This window comes from Theropithecus gelada, chromosome 11 (assembly GCF_003255815.1).
Source record: "Theropithecus gelada isolate Dixy chromosome 11, Tgel_1.0, whole genome shotgun sequence".
In the NCBI taxonomy this organism is placed as follows: Eukaryota; Metazoa; Chordata; class Mammalia; order Primates; family Cercopithecidae; genus Theropithecus; species Theropithecus gelada.
In genome coordinates this window covers 10,908,904-10,929,348 of record NC_037679.1, presented here as the reverse complement: position 1 = coordinate 10,929,348, position 20,445 = coordinate 10,908,904, and the positions used below count along the sequence as shown (strand labels likewise).

General features: G+C 39.2%; 1 protein-coding gene across 6 annotated transcripts in view; it reads right to left on the bottom strand.

Annotated features, from left to right (window-relative positions):
• Window positions 1–20,445, bottom strand: part of SCN8A (sodium voltage-gated channel alpha subunit 8) — a 146,034-nt gene that overhangs the window by 70,671 nt on the left and 54,918 nt on the right. For 3 of the 6 annotated variants that reach the window (XM_025403196.1, XM_025403197.1, XM_025403195.1), the window contains exon 11: window positions 13,979–14,341. In XM_025403196.1, coding sequence (XP_025258981.1) covers window positions 13,979–14,341 — 363 coding nt within the window. Of the gene's footprint in view, window positions 1–13,115; window positions 13,127–13,945; window positions 14,342–20,445 lie in introns of all 6 variants that reach the window. The other 3 variants (XM_025403199.1, XM_025403198.1, XM_025403194.1) reach the window with 2 other exon arrangements.

Here is a 20,445-nt window from a genome sequence, read left to right as displayed (position 1 = left end):
TCAGTTTAAAACAATGGGTTATGCCAGGCGCAGTGGCTCACGCCTGTAATCCCAGCACTCTGGGAGGCCGAGGTGGGCAGATCACCTGAAGTCAGAAGTTCGAGACCAGTCTGACCAACATGGAGAAAGCCCATCTCTACTAAAAATACAAAATTAGACAGGCGTGGTGGCACACGCCTGTAATCCCAGCTACTTGGGAGGCTGAGGCAGGAGAATCACTTAGGAAGCAGAGGTTGCAGTAAGCCAAGATCACACCATTGCATTCCAGCCTGGGCAACAAGAATGAAACTCCATCTCAAAAAATAAATAAAATAAAATAAAATAAAATAAAATAATGTGTTATAAGACATTAATAATATTTGCAAGCCTCATGGTAGCCTCAAATTGAAAAACACACAACAGATACACAAAAAATAAAAAGGAAGAAACTAAGTCATACCACCAGAGAAAATAACCTTCACTAAAGGGAAGACAAGGAAGGAAGGGAAGAAGTAAAAGAAGACCACAAAACAACCAGAAAACAAATGACAAAATGGCAGGAGTAAGTCCCAACTTATCAATAATAACATTGAATGTAAATAAACTAAACTCTCGAATAAAAAGACACAGAGTGGCTAAATGCATGGAAAAAAAGAGCCAATGATCTGTTACCTACAAGAAACACACTTCACCTATAAAGATACACAGACTGAGAATAAACGGATGGAAAAAGATATTCCATGCCAATGGAAACCAAAAAAGAGCAGAAGTAGTAGCTATACTTACATTAGAAAAAATAGATTTTAAGACAAAAATTATAAGAAGAGTTAGAGATCGCTATTACATAATGATAAAGGGGTCAGTCTAGCAAAAGGATATAATGATTATAAATATACATGCACCCAACACTGGAACACCCAAATATGTAAAGCAAATATTATTATAGCTAAAGAGACAGACCTCAGGCTAGGCACAATAGCTCATGCCTAGAATCCCAGCACTTTGGGAGGTCCAGGTGGGTGGGTTTCTGGAACCCAGGAGTTTGAGACCACCCTGGGAAACATGGCAAAACCCTGTCTCTACAAAAAAATACAAAAATTAGCCAGGCATGGTGGTGTATGCCTGTAGTCCCAGCTAATCAGAGGGCTGAGGCAGGAGGATCACTTGAACCTGTAAGGTCGAGGCTGCAGTGGGCTGAGATCACACCACTGCACTCCAGCCTGGATAACAGAGCAAGATCTTGTCTCAAAGAGAGAGAGACCTCAATACAATAACAGCTGGAGATTTCAACATCCCACTTTCAGCACTGGACAGGTCTCCCAGACAGAAACTCAACCAAGAAACATTGGACTTAACCTACACTAAGGATGACCTAATAGAACAAATACACCTAAAAGATATTTACAGAACATTTCATCCAAAGGCTACAGAATACACCTTATTACATGGATTATTCTCAAGGATAGGCCATATGTTAGGTCACAAATAAGTCTTAAAATACTCAAAAAATTTGAAACATCAAGCATTTTTGACCACAATGTCAAACATCTTTGAGTAAAACTAGAAAGCAACAAGAGGAATTTTGGAAATGATACAAACACATTGAGATTCAATATGCTCCTGAATGACCAGTGGGACAAAGTCAATGAAGAACTTCAGAAGGAAACTGAAAAGTTTCTTGAAACAAATAGCAGAAACACAACATAACAAAACCTATGGGATACAGCACAAGTGCTACTAAGAGGGAAGTTTAAAGCTATCAGTACCTGCAACAAAAAAGAACTTCAAATTAATAACCTAATGGTGCATCTTGACTAGAAAAGGGCAAACAAAACCCCAAATTAGTAGAAGAAATAAGATCAGAGCAGAAATAAATGAATGTGAAATGAAGAAAATACAAAAGATCAATGAAACAAGAGGTTGTTTATCTTTTGGAAAGATAAACAAAATTGACAAACCTTTAGCCAGACTAATGAAGAAAAAAAGGGAGAAGACCAAAATAAATAAAATCAGAAATGAAAAAGGAAACATTACAACTGATACCACAGAAATTCAAAGTAGCATTAGTGGTTACTATGAGCAACTACATGCCAATAAATTGGAAAATCTAGAGAAAGTGAATAAATTCCTAGACACATTCAACCTACCAAAACTGAACCATGAAGAAATCCAAAACCTGAACAGACCAGTAACAAGTAACAAGATCGAAGCTGTAATAAAAAGCCACTTAGTAAAGAAAAACTCAGGACCTGATGGCTTCACTGCTGAGTTCTAACCAACATTTAAAGAACTAATGCCAATCCTATTTAAAATATTCTGAAAAATAAAAGAGGAGAGAAACTTCCAAACTCTTTCTACGAGGCCAGTATTACTCTGATACTAAAACTAGACATAGAAATATCGAAAAAAGAAAACAACAGGCTAATATATCTGATGAATATTGATGCAAAAATATATTTCCCAAAAAAACCAACAAAATACTAGCAAACCAAGCTCAACAACACATTAAAAAGATCATTCATCATTACCAACTGGGATTTACCTCTGGGATGCATGAATGGTTCAACATATGCAAATCAATCAGTGTGATACATCATATCAACAGAATAAAGAATAAAAACCATATGATTATTTCCATTGATGTAGAAAAAGCATTTTATAAAATTCAACATCCTTCGTGGTTAAAAACCCTCAAAAAACGAGGTATGTTGAAGTATGGAAGGAACATACTTCAACGTAATAAAAGCTATATGTGACAGACCCTCAGCTAATATACTGAATGGGGAAAAACTGAAAGTCTTTCCTCTAAGATCTGAAACACAACAAGGATGCTCACTTTCACCACTATTACTCAACATAGTACTGGAGGTCCTACTTAGAGCAATTGGACAAGAAAAAGAAATAAAGGGCATCCAAATTAGAAAGGAAGAAGTCAAATTATCCTTGTTTACAGGTGATATGATTTCATACTTAGAAAAATTCAAAGACTCCACCAGAAAACTCTTAGAACTGATAGATTCAGTAAAGTTGCAGGACATAAAATCAACATACAAAAACCAGTAGCATTTCTATATGCCAAAGGTGATCAATCTGAAAAAGAAATAAAAAAAGTAATCCCATTTATAAGAGCCACAAATAAAATTAAATACCTAGGAATTAACAAAAGAAATAAAACATCTCTACAATGAAAACTATAAAACACTGATGAAAGAAATTGAAGAGGATGCAAAAAACTGGAAAGATATTCCATGTTCATGGATTGTTCAATATTGTTAAACTGTCCATATTAGTCAAAGCAATCTACAGATTCAATGTAATCCCTATCAAAATACCAATGGTGTTCTTCACAGAAACAGAACAAACAATCCTAAAATTTATATAAAATCACAAAAGACCCAGAACAGCCAAAGCAATCCTAAGCAACAAGAACAAAACTGGAGGAATCACATTACTTGATTTTAAATTATACAATGGAGCTATAGCAACCAAAACAGCATGGTACTGGCATAAAACAGACACAAAGACCAATGGAACAGAATAGAGAACCCAGAAACAAACCCACACACCTACAGTGAACTCGTTGCCAACAAAAGTGCCAAGAATAAACACTGGGGAAAAGACAGTCTCATCAATAAATGGTTTTGGGAAAACTGGATATCCATATGCAGAAGAATGAAACTAGTCCCCTTTCGCCATGTACAAAAGTCAAATCAAAATGAATTAAAGATGTAAGTCTAAGACCTCAAAAACTACTATAAGAAAACATTGAGGAAACTCTCCAGGAGTGAAGAGTTTGGTCTGGGTAAAAATTTCTTGAGTAATACCCCACAAGCACAGCCAACCAAAGCAAAAATGGACAGATGGGATCACATCAAGTTAAAAAGCTTCTGCACAGCAAGGAAACAATCAACAAAGTGAGCAGACAACCCAAAAAATAGGAGAAAATATCTGAAAACTATCCATCTGACAAGAGATTAGTGACCAGAATATATAAGGAGCTCAAAGAACTCTATAGGAAAAAACAAAATAATCCAATTTTGAAACTGGCAAACTATTTGAATAGACATTTCTCCAAAGAAGACATACAAACGGCAAACAAGTATATGAAAAGGTGTCTAACACCATGATCATCAGAGAAATGCAAATCAAAACTACAATGAGAGATAATCTCACGCCAGTTAAAACGGCTTTTATCCAAAAGATAGGCAATAATAAATGCTGGAGAGGATGTGGAGAAAAGGGAATCCTTGTACACTGTTGGTGGGAAAGTAAATTAGTACAACCACTATGGAGAACAGTTTGGAAGTTCCTCAAAAAACTAAAAATAGAGCTACCTTACGATCTGGAATCCCACTACTGGGTATATACCCAAAAGAAAAGAAATCAGTATATCCGGTCAGGAGCAGTGGCTCATGCCTGTAATCCCAGCTACTTGGGAGGCTAAGGCAGGAGAATCGCTTGAACATAGGACCCAGGAGGCGGAGGTTACAGTGCAGTGAGCTGAGGATTGTGCCATTGCACTCCAGCCTGGGCGAAAGAGTGAGACTGTCTCAAAGAAAAAAAAAAAAAAGAAGAAGAAGAAAAAAAAGGAAAAAAAGAAATCAGTATATCGAAGAGATATTTGCACTATCTGCATTCCCAAGTTTGTTGCAGCACTGTTCACAACAGCCAAGATTTGGAAGTAACCTAAGTGTCCATCAACAGATGAATGGAGAAAGAAAATGTGGTACTTATACACAACAGAGTACTATTCAGACATGAAAAAAGACTGAGATCCTGTCATTTACAACAACATGGATAGAACTGAAAGTCATTATATTAAGCGAAATAAGCCAGGCACAGAAAGACAAATATCACATGTTCTCACTTATCTGTGGGATCTAAAAATCAATCCAATTGAACTCCTGGGGATAGAAAGTAGAAGGATGGTTACCAAAGCCTGGGAAGGGTAGTGGGGCAGGGTAGCGGGGAGGTGGAGGTAGTTAATGGGTTCAAAAAAAAAATAATTAGAAAGAAAGAATAAGACCTACTATTTGATAGTACAACAGGGTGACTATAGTGAAAATAATTTAATTCTACATTTGAAAATAACTAAAAGAATATAACTGGATTGTCTGTAATACAAAGAAGAAATGCTTGAGGGGATGGATACCCCATTTTTCATAATGTGATCATTAAGCACTGCATGCCTGTATCAAAGTATCTCATATACCTCATACATATATATACCTACTATGTACCCACAAAACTTAAAAATTAAATAAAATTTTATAAGGACATGCAAAGGTTCTAGAATAGGAAAATAATCTCTTGAGACGCTACGTAATAATCTTAAAAATATTATTTTTTGTTCTTAGGGCTTATACTACCTCATTTCAAGAATTAAAGTTACAATACTCAAGACAAATGTATACTGGCATAAGCATAGACAAACAGATCAAGGGAACAGAACAGAGTCCAGAAATAGACCCACACATATACATCAATTGATTTTTGTCCAAGGTGCCAAGTCACTTCAACGGAGAAAGGAAAGTCTCTTGAACAAATGGTGCTAACAGACTGGATATCTATACAGGTTGACTTCTATCTCATTTCACACACAAAAATTAATTTGAGATAAATTGGAGACCTAAAAGTAAAACTCAGAACCATAAAACTTACAGAAGTAAAATATCTTCACGTTCTTGGGGGTAGGCATCCTTGAACAGGATGCAAAAAGTCATATCATAAAAGAAAAAATTGATATACTGAACTTCATTAACATTAAACATTTTTATATCTGACTTGTATTTGGAACATAAAAAACTAACAAATCAATAATAAAAAGTCAAAAAATTAATCAAAATGGCAAAAGATTTGAATAAACAATTCATTAAAGGTGTATGAGAAACCAAAAAACATAGGAAAAGATAATTAGTCATCAGGAAATGCAAATTAATGGCACAATAAAACAACACTTTATTTGCATTAAAATGCTAAAATCAAAGACTAACAACAGTAAGTTTGGCTAGGATGTGGAGCAAGTGTAACCCTAATACATTGTTGGTGGGATAAAAAAATGGTGTAACTATTCTGAGGAACTGTTTGGCAATTTCTTATAAATCAGACATACATTTACCATATGACCCAGGAATTTCACTTTGACATATCTACCCAATATAAATGAAAACATTTATGTTCTAAAAGAGTTTTATAAAAATGCTCATAGCAAGCTTATTCACACTAGTTGCAAACTGGAAGCAACCTGAATGTCTATCAACAGGAGAATGAATAAACAAATTGGGGTATGTTTATACGATGAAATATCACTCAGCAATAACAAAGAATAAACTACTGGTATATAAAACATGAATATGTCTCAAAAACAAAAATATCTTGTTGAGTGAAAGCAGTCAAATACAAATACATATTATATGAGTCTACACATACAAAAGAAAACAAATCTATCTATAGTGACACGAGTCAGAAGTTGTTGCCTGAAGTGGAAGGAACTGATTAGAAAGGGGTAGGAGAGTACTTTTTAGGAGAGTCTTGTGGTAATGATGGGTTTAGGGGATGCTCCTCAATTGCTCAGATAACTCCTTCTCCACCTCCTTTTTACCCACAACTTTGGTTAACTTTGGATGAGGCTTACCCAATGTCCTACCGCAATTTGATTATGCAGTAGAATTCCTTTGAGAAGAAATATGGAATGCAAAAATATGGAGTATAAAATATGTATAAAATATTATCTGTATTGTGGAAATAAAGATCAACCAAATGAGAAAAGCAAAGGCTATTTATTTAGACCTTGCTATACTGAGTAAGTCAGCCACCATAACTGCCATTTGTGTTCTGGCAGAAACTCAAAGGCAGGCAGAGGAGTGGCAAAGATTTATAGGTGAGAAAAGGGAAGGCTTCAAATGTGGCTTGATTGGAGGCTGTTGGCATGAGGAAGCTGGAGGCAAGGTAATAAAAAGTGGGACATCTCATATGAGGGTTGGGGGATGCATGTTTCGCTCTCTCTGGTTGAACCTAAGTTGAAAATGGGAACAAAAATTAAGGAAAGCTGTCAGTTATTAAGTCCTGGCCATTTGGGAATTTTTTTTTTTTTTTTTTTTTTTTTTGGGAGACAGGATCTTCCTCTGTTGCCCAGGCTGGAGTATAGTGATTTGATCACTGCTCACGGCAGCCTTGACCTCCCAGGCTCAACTGATCCTCCTATCTTAGCCTCCCAAGTAGCTGGGACTACAGGTACGTATCACCACACCCAGCTAATTTCTTAATTTTTTTGTAGAGATGAGGTCTCACTATGTTACCCAGGCTAGTCTCAAACTCCTGAGTTCAAGCAATTTTCCTGCCTCAGCCTCCCAAAGTGTTGGGATTACAGGTATGGGCCACCATGCCTAGCTCCCATTAGGGGACTATTGCTACAGAAATTATTATTTAGCTTCCTGGATTGTCATCAGAGACAGCAACCTGGCTTCTTGCAAGTTTGACTTACAACAGGCTGGCTTCTTGGACTGTTTATTGTAGATAAGTGGGTTGGTTTCTTGGGCAGGTCATAGGTCAACGTTCTATTTTTATATATGTCTAGTCATTGTCCATTTGTAGATGTCTCATAGTATTCATCAAAATAGGCTGATTCATGGAGAGAGAGAGGGCAACATATATTCGCCACTGTTAACTAACATGACACAAACTAAAATTGTCTATGAAGGACATCACTAAAAGTGCTAAGAGGGGGCTAAGATGGTGTCCAGAGAATAACATATCTGTACTACCAGGAAAATCTAATCTGTTAAAGTTAGGGTACACCAAGAGGGGTGGGCAGGCCCTCTTCCCTAAGTAAGGTTTTGAAAGCTGGGATTGAAAGGCTAGGTTCTTGGCTATTCTTTCTTTTTTTTTTTTTTTTTTGAGACAGAGTCTCGCCCTGTCACCCAGACTGGAGTACAGTGGCGCAATCTTCGCTCACTGCAACCTCTGCCTCCTAGGTTCAAGTGATTCTCCTGCCTCAGCCTCTCGAATAGCTGAGATTACAGGGACCTGCCACCATGCCTGGTTAATTTTTGTATTTTAGTAGAGACAGGGTTTCACCATGTTGGTCAGGTTGGTCTCAAACTCCTGACCTGAAATGATCCGCCCCCCTCGGCCTCCCAAAGTGCTGGGATTATAGGCATGAGCTACTGTTTCTTATGTTAAATCACAGACAACTGAAGGGAAGAAAATCTGGAGGAGCCTCTCTCCCAGGTAAAGCAGCTTCACTGTCAGCTTCTCATAGTCAGCTTCCACCTAGAATTCTGCTTGGGCTTCTGTGAGATGTACCTTTGTTACAGGCTCAGCTGCTCAATTCTCATCACCTGGCAGTGGGAAGCGGGCTTCCTCCTTCAACTATGTTGAGATCCAAGGGCCACAGGAAAGATCACATACCCTTTCCCTCCCCTTCTCTATCTCTTCAGTGTTTTTCGTTTTTGTTTTTGTACATGGAGGTGTATGTGTTTTTGTTTTATGTTGTGTTGTTGGTGATTGGGGAGGAGAATTAACATTTTAAAGTTAGGAGCCTTGTGTTTTTTTTTTTTTTTTTTTTAAATTCAATCTGTAAGAAGCCTTGGAGGAAAACCCTCAGTAACTGAGGAAGCAACTGAGAACCTCAAGTAAGTTCTTTGAAAGTTAAACCCAGTACAAGTTTGTTCCATTTCTCTTAACCCAAATGCTGTTTATTTGGGCATTTAGCCACTGACTTCCAACCTCCTAAATTACAGCAATCCTTCTCAAAGAAATATCCTACAATAGCTGTAGATGGCAGATTCTGCCCACATTTCTAGAGAACTGCCCAAGGAAGCTTGACTTCTTATTGATTCTAAATTGTTTTCACATGGAAATACATAATTGGAAGTTTATTAGCCAGTCACCTTTCTTGGAATTAAAATTTATAGCATTTTATAAGTGTCCTTAGAACCTAGCCATAATCCCCTTCCCAAGCCTTTCTCAAATTTGCATAGTGTTTTGCTTTAAAATAATTGTATAATAATTTCTCTTTCTCAAACAAAGGATTTTTAGAAGGGGCCCCACCTTCTCCAAGTCAAGCAATTCAGTACTGTTTACTTCTCACAGCTATCAGGGCCAAAAACGTGTAAGAAAAGGAATGAAAATTGGCTTTCCGAACAGCAAGAATGGGCCACACAATATGGTTCACATTTTATATATGAAGCATATTATATTGAATAACATATATATATTTTATCTTCACAACAGCCCTATAACAGAGGTCCTTTTATTTCTTTTTTACAGAGAAGAAAATGGCTTAGAGAAGTTTAATTTCCCAGGATCACATGCATAAATACAGAACTTGGGCTTCAGAGTTGGTATATTGTAATGGTTAATGGTAAAAGCTTAGGAGTTAGATTGCTTGGATTCAGTCCTAACTCTACTGCTTACTGTGCAATCTTGGACAAGTTACTTTAGTCCTCTAAGCCTTGGCTTCTCTTCAGTCAGACGCAGCCAATAGCAGTATCTGTTTCATAAGGTTGGGGCTGTGAGCATTAAATGAGATAACGCTTATACATTTGCAAGGTACCTCAACATGATTTCTCAATTGCATGTGATTTCTGGATTGCCAGTAGCAACGAGTGAAGAGCAATGATTCTCATCTACTTTTCCAGCTCAGAGATGGAGATGCAGGAAAAAGTTCCTTTATCCTCTGCTTCAGCAAAAAGCAAAGGTGAAATTCCAAAATGATCAAAAAATCTCAACACTCAATCACAACTGAATAACTAATGAAGATATAAAATAATTTTTGATGAGGCTATCTAATGAAGTGATGTCTGAACGTCTTTTTTTTCTTACAGCCTATTTTTTAACTTAAGCCTGAAGGAAAAATAGAGATTTGGCATAGCCTAAGCAGGAATATTGTGTGAGACCAGTGCGTGCACTATCAGGGGCTCCTGTGCCACTCTATGAAGCATGAGTATACACGACTGGAAGCATTCTAATTGCTCAGGCTAATCTCTGGCTGCGGATGCATCCAAAGTGTTTGCTAGTAACAATCACTACATCCTAGCCCAAAGAGGTATTAATTTTCATCTGGCTTGGGCTTCCAGTTAATTTAAGAGATATTAAACAATTAGAATCTCTTTAAATTTATAATTAAATTTATAATACTGAGTAACATAAAATTATTAATATACTGTGTCCTTCTAAAATAAGTGACTGTTTTTCCCACTTTCTAAAGGAGCTAATATTTAAGGTGTCAGGAAGTTCCTTTTGGTACCAGAAAGACCTTGGTTTAAGGTCCAATTCCCCAAGTCACTAGAGCGCTCTCTGAGTCTCATCTGCTAATAGGATAAAACCACCTACTGAATGAAGTGATTATAAGAATAAAATGAGATAATATATATAAAGTACTCAGCATAGTATAAGAAGAACTCAATATATGATGGCTACAATCATTATGCCCACTACAGAAAACCAGAAAGGACAGAAAAGTATAAGGAAGAAAAAGTCAATAATTTCTTCTCTCAAAGGCAACCACTGTTAACTTTCTGCTGGTCATCTTTTTTCTCTATGTAGTTTGTCTTTATATAATTTGGTATCACACCACACAAACTATATGCATCGCGTTTTGCTGTTTTCTTCCTTTGGGCCTATTAATGTAACTTAGGCATTTTCCCACACCATTAACAACCAGACATAACAGTTTCTTTATGACTTCTAATAACATAAATAAACACATAAATAAAAGTAGTTTTTCCTAGTTATGAGGCCCTTGGGAATGATATGGTCTTGCTTACCTCATATGCCTGCCACTGTGACCTCCTGGCCTTGGGAATTCTCAAGTCTGTCACCATCATCACTTGAGGTCACTACAGAGAACCTCCTAAGTATTTATAGGGTACTGGGTATGTAGGTCCCCCAGCCCAAAGGCAGACCTTTACAGACCACAGTGTAAAGCAGTACAGAAAGCCTTACATTCCACAGCCATCTGCTTCACTGACTCTCAATTTTTTCTCCCACACAGTGTAACAGAAGGTGCTAAAAAAATAAAAACAAAACCCCCAAACCTGATCATCTCTCTTCAGCTGAAGTTTAAGCTCCTTCTTCCTGAATACCTTCTCTAATACCTCTCTGGTCAGAGAAAAGGCAAGCTGCATTATTTGGCTTAAACATTTTTAAAAACTGCCAGTATATCAAAATTCCGTTTGGTTCTAAACATTTGAATTGCCCCAACTCTACTGCCCATGTTGATCCATCCTTCATTTGTCATTGATATTATCTCTTGTTTTTTTCTGAGAACATAATTATCTAATTGTGGAGACCAAAATTTATCCCTGTTCACAGAATTAGTGAAAATCAAATAAAAATTAAATGTAAAGATAAGTATCTCTAACATTTATTTTGGCCAACTATCTGGAGCTACTGTTTTTGTTTTTTTTTTTCTTTTTTGAGACAGAGTCTTGCTCTTCTTGCCTAGGCTGGAGTGCAATGGCGCAATCTTGGCTCATTACAGCCTCCGCCTCCCAGGTTCAAGCGATTCTCATGCCTTGGGTTCCAGATTAGCTGGGATTACAGGCACACACCACCATGCCTGGCTAATTTTTGTATCTTTAGTAGAGATGGAGATTTTGCCATGTGGGCCAGGCTGGTCTCAAACCCCGCACCTCAGGTGATCTGCCCACCTCAGCCTCCTAAAGTGCTGGGATTACAGGCGTGAGCCACCATGCCCAGGCCACTGTTTATTATTGTTATAAAAAGTGAAAGATTTATACGATCTGAAGAGAAACCAGAGGATTATTATTGTTCTTACTGTTGCTGATCTTAAATAAATAGGTCTCCAGAAGAGCAACGGCCAAGTGTCTAGGCAGAGAACAAATTAAAATTAACTGGCACACAGAAGATTAGGGTCTCTGAGGGGTCTGAAATTCTGGTTCTATCAGTGATGAGCTGTAAGACCCAAAGGAACACAAATTCTCTGAACCTTCTCCCTGTCTGAAAAACAGAAATATTAATCTTCACTTAGTCACCCTTACAGATTTTTTTTTTTTTTAAGATGGAGTCTCACTCTGTTGCCCAGGCTGGAGTGCAGCGGTGCAATCTTGGCTCACTGCAACCTCCCCGTCCCAGGTTCAAGCGATTCTCCTGCCTCAGCCTCCTACATCCAGCTAATTTTTTGTATTTTTAGTAGAGATGGGGTTTCATCCATGTTGGCCAGGCTTGTCTCAAGTTCCTGGCCTCAAGCAATCTACCCGCCTTGACCTCCCAAGGCGCTGGGATTACAGGCGTGAGCCATCACGCCCAGCCCAGAATTTTTATTTAGGACAAATTAAATAATGCATGTAAGAGTAATTTGTAGCTTATAAAAAGCTATACAAATGTAAGGGGGAGAGTATTTTTGCTTTATTTTATTTAATTTTTGATACAGTCTCACTCTGTCACTCAGGCTGAAGTATAGCGGTCATAGCTCATTGTAACCTCAAACTCTTGGGCTCGTGTGATCCTCCTGCCTCAGCATCCCAAGTAGCTGGGACTACAGGCACATGCCACCATGCCTGGCCAATGTTTTTTATTTTTATTTTTTGTACAAACAGGGTCTCACTGTGTTGCCAAGCTTGTCTCCAACTCCTGGTTTCAAGTGATCCTCTTTCCTTAGCCTCCCAAAGTGCTGGGATTACAGGTGTGAGCCACTGTGCCTGGCTGTATTTTGCTTTTAAATAAAAGGGAAGGGTGAGACTAGACAATCCCAAACACATACAAATTGCCTTTTGATATTTTATCTATACATTCAATAATTACCCTAAAATGCTTAAAAATAGATAATTCTGAAAAACTTTATCCATGATTGTCCAGTTTTCCTCCATACATGCATCATGCTAATTAAAGGATTGGCTATCTTCATGCTGTGTTAGAAGAAACTGAAGTATTAGAATGAAATAGACTAACATGCTATCTCAAGGAGCTTATACCAGCTGAAGAGGGACTGAGGAAAGTTAGAAATTAGAGGTATGAAGGATTAGGATCACTGAGGTTATAAGAATTTAAAAATAAAAAAAGGTATAAACAGCTTAGAATTTAAAGAAATGTTAGGAGATGGCTCTTCCCAAAGAGGGGCACCATTATCCAAACCTCTAGATAACTGATTTTGTGAAGCTATTATATGCAACTCCTCCAGAGCCTGACATTTGATTACATTTAAAATTCATCTTTTGCTTCCCTTTTCCTTCCTCCCCCATATACAATGTGTTCTTGCCCCAACCTCCCACTTTTTCCTCCTTTATTTCAATTTCAATCCCTTTTAAAAGTCCAGGTCCAGTTTCATATTGGCCTCTTTAACCTGTCCTTGCCTGGCTCTCCTGGTACACATCTCCCACCCTGACATCACATGAGCATTCCTCTTTAGAAAAAGCACATCTCATTCTTGCAGAAGAGACTTAGAACATTTTTCAAAACTCAATTACTTTTTTGAAGTTTAAAGGATAAGATCTCTAAATTCCAAGCTGTTTCTCTAGGAGGGTAGAAGACGTGGGGGAAGAGAAGCAATGGTAGTTCCAAACCGGCTCAGACTTGGTCATTGGTGGTGGCTCGATGGCATTCTCATTCCATCCGGGCAGGCTCCGGGGCCAGAGGCATTCAGTCAAAGCAGGTGGGAGGAGGGAAACAGAGGCACACAGACTTGCAAAGATAAAGATGGACAGAAAGAAAACGGTAAAATAAAGGAAGGAGTTGATAGGAGAGAAGGAATGTCAAACAAGGAGGGAAGATGGGGAAAATAGAGCAAAGAATAAAGGAAAGGAGAAGACAGGGCGAGTAATAGGGGGAGGGAGGACTGAAGAGAGAAATAGAAGTAGACCAGGAAGAACACAGAAAAGGCTGGGGTCTTAACAGGAGTGGGGTCCAGACGGACCAAGTGGGATGGGCAGAGCAGGGAAAGAGGAGGGGAAAGGGCTGGGGAGACTGCCATGCCTAGCCTCGATCTATTTTTGTTCTTCCTTACACTGTCATCGGTAGCTGCCTTATCAATTTTCACCTCTGGCAGGAGACGCCCGCCGATGTGGGAGCCAGGGCCGCCGATGAGAGACACCACGCCGTTGCAGTCCACCGTGCTGTTGCGTTTCACGCTGCGCCGCAGGCTGGGGAAGATGCGCGAGGAGCGGCTGCCCTGGCTGTAGCCGCTGTAGCCGCTGTAGCTGCTCCGGCGCTCGCGGGCCCGGATGGGGATGAAGAGGGAGTCCCGGCGGCCCTCGCTCTCCTCCACTGTGCTGTGCTCGTCATCCGCGAACTCATTCTCGGAGCCCGGGTCTCGGAACCGCCCAGGTCCCCTGAAACTGAAGATGCTGCTCTTGCTGTTGTGGCGAGAGAGGAAGGGCGAGCCTGGGATGCTGAGCAGTGACTGCAGGCGCAGAAAGGGAAAGAGAGAGGGAGGGGGAAATGAGACGGGAGTGGACCTTTACACCCAGCAAAGTGGTTAGGTTCCCAGCCGGCCCCACCCTCGCAGTCCTGTGATCAGAACACAAGTGTGTCCAGAAAGCACTTGTGCATGTTGACTGCTACAGTTCATCACCCATTGTTACTTACCTGTGCTTGACCAGTTACGGATGCAAAACGTCTACCCACTGTTCTTGCACGCCTCCCTAAGACGCTTTTATCTCATGTTAGACGCAACTTATCCAGGGAGAAGCACATGGCTGTTTCTTTCTTTTTACCATGGGCTCAGAGGAGGTGTCTTTAACTTAAGTTAGTCTATGCCACACTGGGCAAAAAGACGGAATTTATTATTTTATATATACATATATATATGGCTGGAGTTTTGCTTTTGTGGCCCAGGCTGGAGTGCAATGGCGCTATCTTGGCTCACTGCAACCTCCAACTCCCGGGTTCAAGCGATTCTCCTGCCTCAGCCTCCCAAGTAGCTGGGATTACAGACGTCCACCACCACACCCCAGCTAATTTCTGTATTTTTAGTACAGACAGGGTTTTGCCATGTTGGCCAGGCTGGTCTCGAACTCCTGACCTCAGGTGATCCACCCGCCTCGGCCTCCCAAAGTGCTGGGATTACAGGCATGAGCCACCGCTCCTGGCCAAAAAGACATAATTTAAAACGTGCTTGTATCATTTGCCATTCTCTCCAAGTACATGTCTTGGTCAAATACTACAAGAGTGGCCTTCAAGCCTTTTAGTTCAGTTGAAAATTATGTATGCCCCCCCCCACTGCATTTTATTTATCTATTTATTTATTTTTCCTTTTTTTTATTTTTTAAGTTAAAATATTTTTAAATTATTTTTTATATTTATATACTCATTATTTTTTATTATTATTACTTTAATAATTAAACTATTTTATTATTATACTTTAAGTTCTAGGGTACATGTGCACAATGTGCAGGTTTGTTACATATGTATACATGTGCCATGGTGCTGCACCCACTAACTCCTCATTTACATTAGGTATTTCTCCTAATGCTATCTCTCCCCCCCCGTCCCCAACCTACCTCAGGCCCCGGTGTGTGCTGTTCCCCACCCTATGTCCAAGTGTTCTCATTGTTCAATTCCCACCTATGAGTGAGAACATGCAGTGTTTGGTTTTCTGTCCTTGTGATAGTTTGCTCAGAATGATGGTTTCCAACTTCATCCATGTCCCTACAAAGGACATTAACTCATCCTTTTTTATGGTTGCATAGTTTTCTATCCACCCCATTTTAAATATATTTTGTTCATCAAAAGTTTACATAGTTGTAAACTATATAATTCTCAAACAGCTGTAAGTTATATAATGTCCAGCACTGACATTTTTAAATAAAACTCTTCTTTACCATAAAGTTTATGGTAAATAAATGTATTTAAAGAATTCTTTAGCACAAATTTTTTCTTATTTATTCTTCTCCTTCAATTTCATACTTCCTTTCCATATTCCCTAGGGAATTTTATTCCAATGTACACTTTTATGTTTTAATGTATTTTACTGCTCACCCTTGAATTTACTTCTCTATGTCGTCCAGGCTGATCTCAGATTCCTGGGTTCAAGTGATCCTCTTGCCTGGGCCTCCCAAAGTGCTGGGATTACAGGAGTGAGGCACCACGCCCAGCCTGTTAATACTTTTGATGTTAACACTGGAAGGGCCATGGGGCTCCTCTTTTAACATCCCTGCCCTTATCTTTTTGTTGGCTACAATTCCAACAAATTATACAAAAAATTATAAATAAACTGTACTTAATATTTAAAAATTTTCTATGACCATGAGTCTTTAAGACATTTAAAAAATTCTCCTGGATTGAGTTTTTATTAATATTCTTATGAATACAGCTGATCAAGCTATACAAATATAGTACACATTTTATAGGTAATAGGCTTAAGAAAGAAAATTGTATTAAAATGCATTTCTTAATAAGATGGATGAGATTTTCTTTTCAACTGGTGTTTAAATATTTGTTGGTAGTATTACTTATTATTAGAATGAGACATGGCTCAACATCAATCCTCCCCACCTTTCTAATAATCGATTTTATGTGCTAAAACCTTATTCACATAAATATTATCTTGGAATGGAAAAACTTTGTTATAGTAATGTCACTCAATTCTTTAGACTCCTTCCAAGTTATATACCAAAAGTATATAGCAAACTGTCAGCAAAATTTATTGTAATAATCTATCAGCTGGCAATTAAGTCTTTTTTCGATTTTACTGAAAGCAAAGAACTGAAAACTCAATTTGCCAAAAGATTTGTTACCTATACACATTCCCTTTCTTGATTTCTGAGGACATCAAAAAAGCTTTATTATTTACTAATAATTGTGTGGGTTATTCTCATATGAGTTACTCTTGTACTTAAAAGAAGCGCGTTTAACCCAACAGATGGTTGAAATAATCAAAATATTATTAATGTCTTTCCATCATTGCCAACATTTATTTTTTAATATGATTTTATCTTATCACATGATTTAAATATTTTTTATCAAAATCTACCTTAAAGTCACAGATTTAGCTCATTTCTGAGAATGTTCAACCACATGATCTAATGAGCAGTCAGTCCTCAATGTCAAAGCAATTGGCTAAATTGCTTTAGATTTATTTTCATTTGAAAAAGTATGATCCCATTTTTCACTATTAATAAATGTATTAGTATGTATTGCAAGGGCAACAATCTCCTGAAATTAAAACATCTCAACATCCCCAGTTATAATTCTGTTTCACTCTTAACAGAAATATGTACAATAGATAAATTCAGAAAAACCTTACAATAGATTTAAGGTTCCTGGACTAAAGAAAACTTTGTAGACATTAATATTTTCAATTGTCTTTCTGTTTGGCATTCCAAAGATTTACATACCTTAGGGCAATGCACCACGTAAGATTTGGGATGACAGAGGTATGCCTTCCTTTTGTAAAGTGGGAGGGAGAAGGGTATGAAGAGGGAAAAGGGAAAGGCAGATGGTGTGATTTTGGACCACAGGACTGATCTGAGGCACAGGTATATATAAATTAAAGATCTAGAAACTGGATTCCTTAAAACTGTGCTAGGCAAGTCTTCAGGTGCCCCAAGGGGATGCAACCCCAATTTGAGGAACACTGTTTTGAGAGAAACAAACTTGACAAATGATTGCCCTCAGACAATCTTCCTTTTTTTTTTTTTTTTTTTTTTTAAGACAGTGTCTCACTCTTTCACTCAGGTTGGAGTGCAGTGGTGCGATCTTGGCTCACTGCAACCTCCACCCCCGTGGGCTCAAGCAATTCTCCTCCTCAGCCTCCTGAGAAGCTGGGATTACAGGCGCCCACCAACACGCCCAGCTAATTTTTGTATTTTTAGTAGAGACGGGGTTTCACCATGTTGGCCAGGCTGGTCTCTAACGCCTGACCTCAGGTGATCCACCTGCCTTGGCCTCCCAAAGTGCTGGGGTTACAGGCGTGAGCCACTGCGCCTGACCATAATCTTTAATTATAAGAGATTTTTGTCTTAGAGGTTAGGACTTAACCCTCTTATAAAATGATTGGGCTGTTAAGGTTCTTTGTGGGCTGAGGCTATGACAATGTAGTGCATATATTACGGGTGCTAAAGAAACCTTTCTTGATATTTCTTTTTTTCTTCTTTGGAGACAGGGTCTCACTCTTTCCCCAGGCTAGAATACAGTGGTATGATCATAGCTCACTGCATCCTCCTGCCTCAGCCTTCCAAGTAGCTAGGACTACAGGCATGTGCCACCATGCCTGGCTAATTAAAAAAAATTTTTTTTTAATAGAGATGGGGTCTCTATGTTGTCCAGGCTGATCTTGAACTCCTGGGTTCAAGTGATCCTCCTGCCTTGGCCTCCTAAAGTGCTGGGATTACAGGAGTGAGGCACCGTGCCCAGCCTGTTAATACTTTTGATATTAACACTGGAAGGGCCTTGGGACTCTTCTTTAACAACTCTGCCCTTATCTTTTTGTTGGCTACAATTCCATTTCTGGTTCTATACTTCAGTTCCTGTCTCTTCCTGTAATGTACAAAGCCCCTGTCCCCAGGTTGGTATATTTTCTCTGGATAATTCTAGTTGCATACTCCATTCTCTCACCTGTGTCTTTCACTTGTTATGTAGGCTTTTCCTGCTTTGGCTTTAAGCAACCCACGAACTTCTAAGGCAATAAATGAATTTGATCACTGGGGACCACATCAAGAAAAGCACTAATCGTAGACAATTTTATATAAATGTCATTGTTAGATACACGCCATATGCTATATATAGGTCTCTAGAAAACAGGATTATCCTGACTTATTTTGTTCTTTTGCCTCATCCTTGTACCAGAGAGGAGGAGCTACATTGGTTAGATTCCAGAATGTTGACTGAGGCTCATTTATGAGTAGATGTTGTCACTGTGTTAAAAGGACACATACACTGTATGGTAAAGGAGCACATAACAGAGGAAGCCCTTGCCTGTTCTTCTTCCATGTTGCCGGATTGGTAAGCTTACTATTCTTCTTACATACATGTTTGGGCACCCCCACTGAATCACTGATTCATTCCCCTGAACCAGCTCTACTCGGTGTGATTCACAGGCAGCTAGTACATGACTTGTTATTGGTCTGCAATGAGACAAGTAAGGAAACTGAGAGGGGCATTTAGAAACTTTTATGACAATTAGACATAGTCATAACATCTAAGAATGTGATGATTTTTCTAGAAATTGATTGTTATTATATTTTACAATAGTATCAGTTCATGAAGAATTGGGAAAAGCAGAAATGAGTCCTTTACCACGGGCAGCTTGAGAAACACTGCTCTAAACAATGTGGCTGGCCAGAAGATGGTGTCTTAAAATGTACTTGGGATTTTGTTTTAATCAGATCACAGTAAGGTGACAGACACAGAGGCAACTGCCTTTGAAAGAGGAGTTCGTTACTTCGGTTCCCAAAAAGAGTGGGCTTGCCATGCCATGGAGGGCCATATGCGGAAATGTAAGTGTTGGTCAGGAGGCAGAAGGAGTGAGCGGGGGAAGTTTAGCCTGAGCCCGTGGTTTCCCAAGGAAGGAAGCGATGAGGCAGGATAGGTAAGTCTGAGCAAATTTAGGATTGGGGAGTTTGAATAATTTTGGAAGTCTCTGGCCTACAGAGGTGGTAACTACTTGTCTGGTATCTGGCTCTGGGGTGATTTAGGGCAGGGAAATATTGGCTTAGTGAGTGAGTTAGATAAAGGAGGTAGCTGGGAATGTGGGCTTTGGACTGGTTGGTCTGCATATGAAAAACATGTTTGAAGGCAAGCGTAACATAGAACACTGAGGTTCAGGGTACAAGCCCAGGTGTTAATAACCTGTGCCTTGGGCACATATACCTCTCTTGAGGGCATCACTGGGGAGAAATATGGCCGGGACAACCAGGACTCAGGTACTCATGGCCCTTTTGCTAAATGCCACTATCACCTTTAACACTATCACACCGTCCTAAAAATGGCATTCAAGACCCTCCCAGCTTTGACTCTAATCTACTTATTCTACTTTATTTTTCACTGTTTTCTCATACACCTTACCATGCAGCCACCCTGCCACAGGTCTTTATTTCCTCTGCTTCCAGTGCACACTGCATTTTCAGCTGGGGAAATCCTCTCAGTTCTCCATGATCCAGTCCTTCTGCTTCTTCCTCTACTAACTTCCTTAATCTTTCCATAGCACCAAACCCCCTTTCAGAATATTTATGCTCTACTTTATTTTTTATTTTTTTCTTCAAGACAGGGTCTCACTCTGTTGCCTGGGCTGGAGTGCAATAGTGCAATCACTCACTGCAGCCTCATTCTCCTGGGCTCAAGTGATCCTCTCACCTCAGCCTCCCAAGCAGCTGGAACCATAGCTATGTGCCACACCATGTGGTATGTGCCACACCACGCCTGGCTAATTTTTATATTTTTTGTAGATACAGGGTTTTGCCACGTTGCCCAGGCTGGTCTCAAATTCCTGGGCTAAAGCAGTCCTCCTGCCCTGGCCTCCCAAAGTGCTGAGATTATAGGCGTGAGCCACTGTCCCTAGCCTACGCT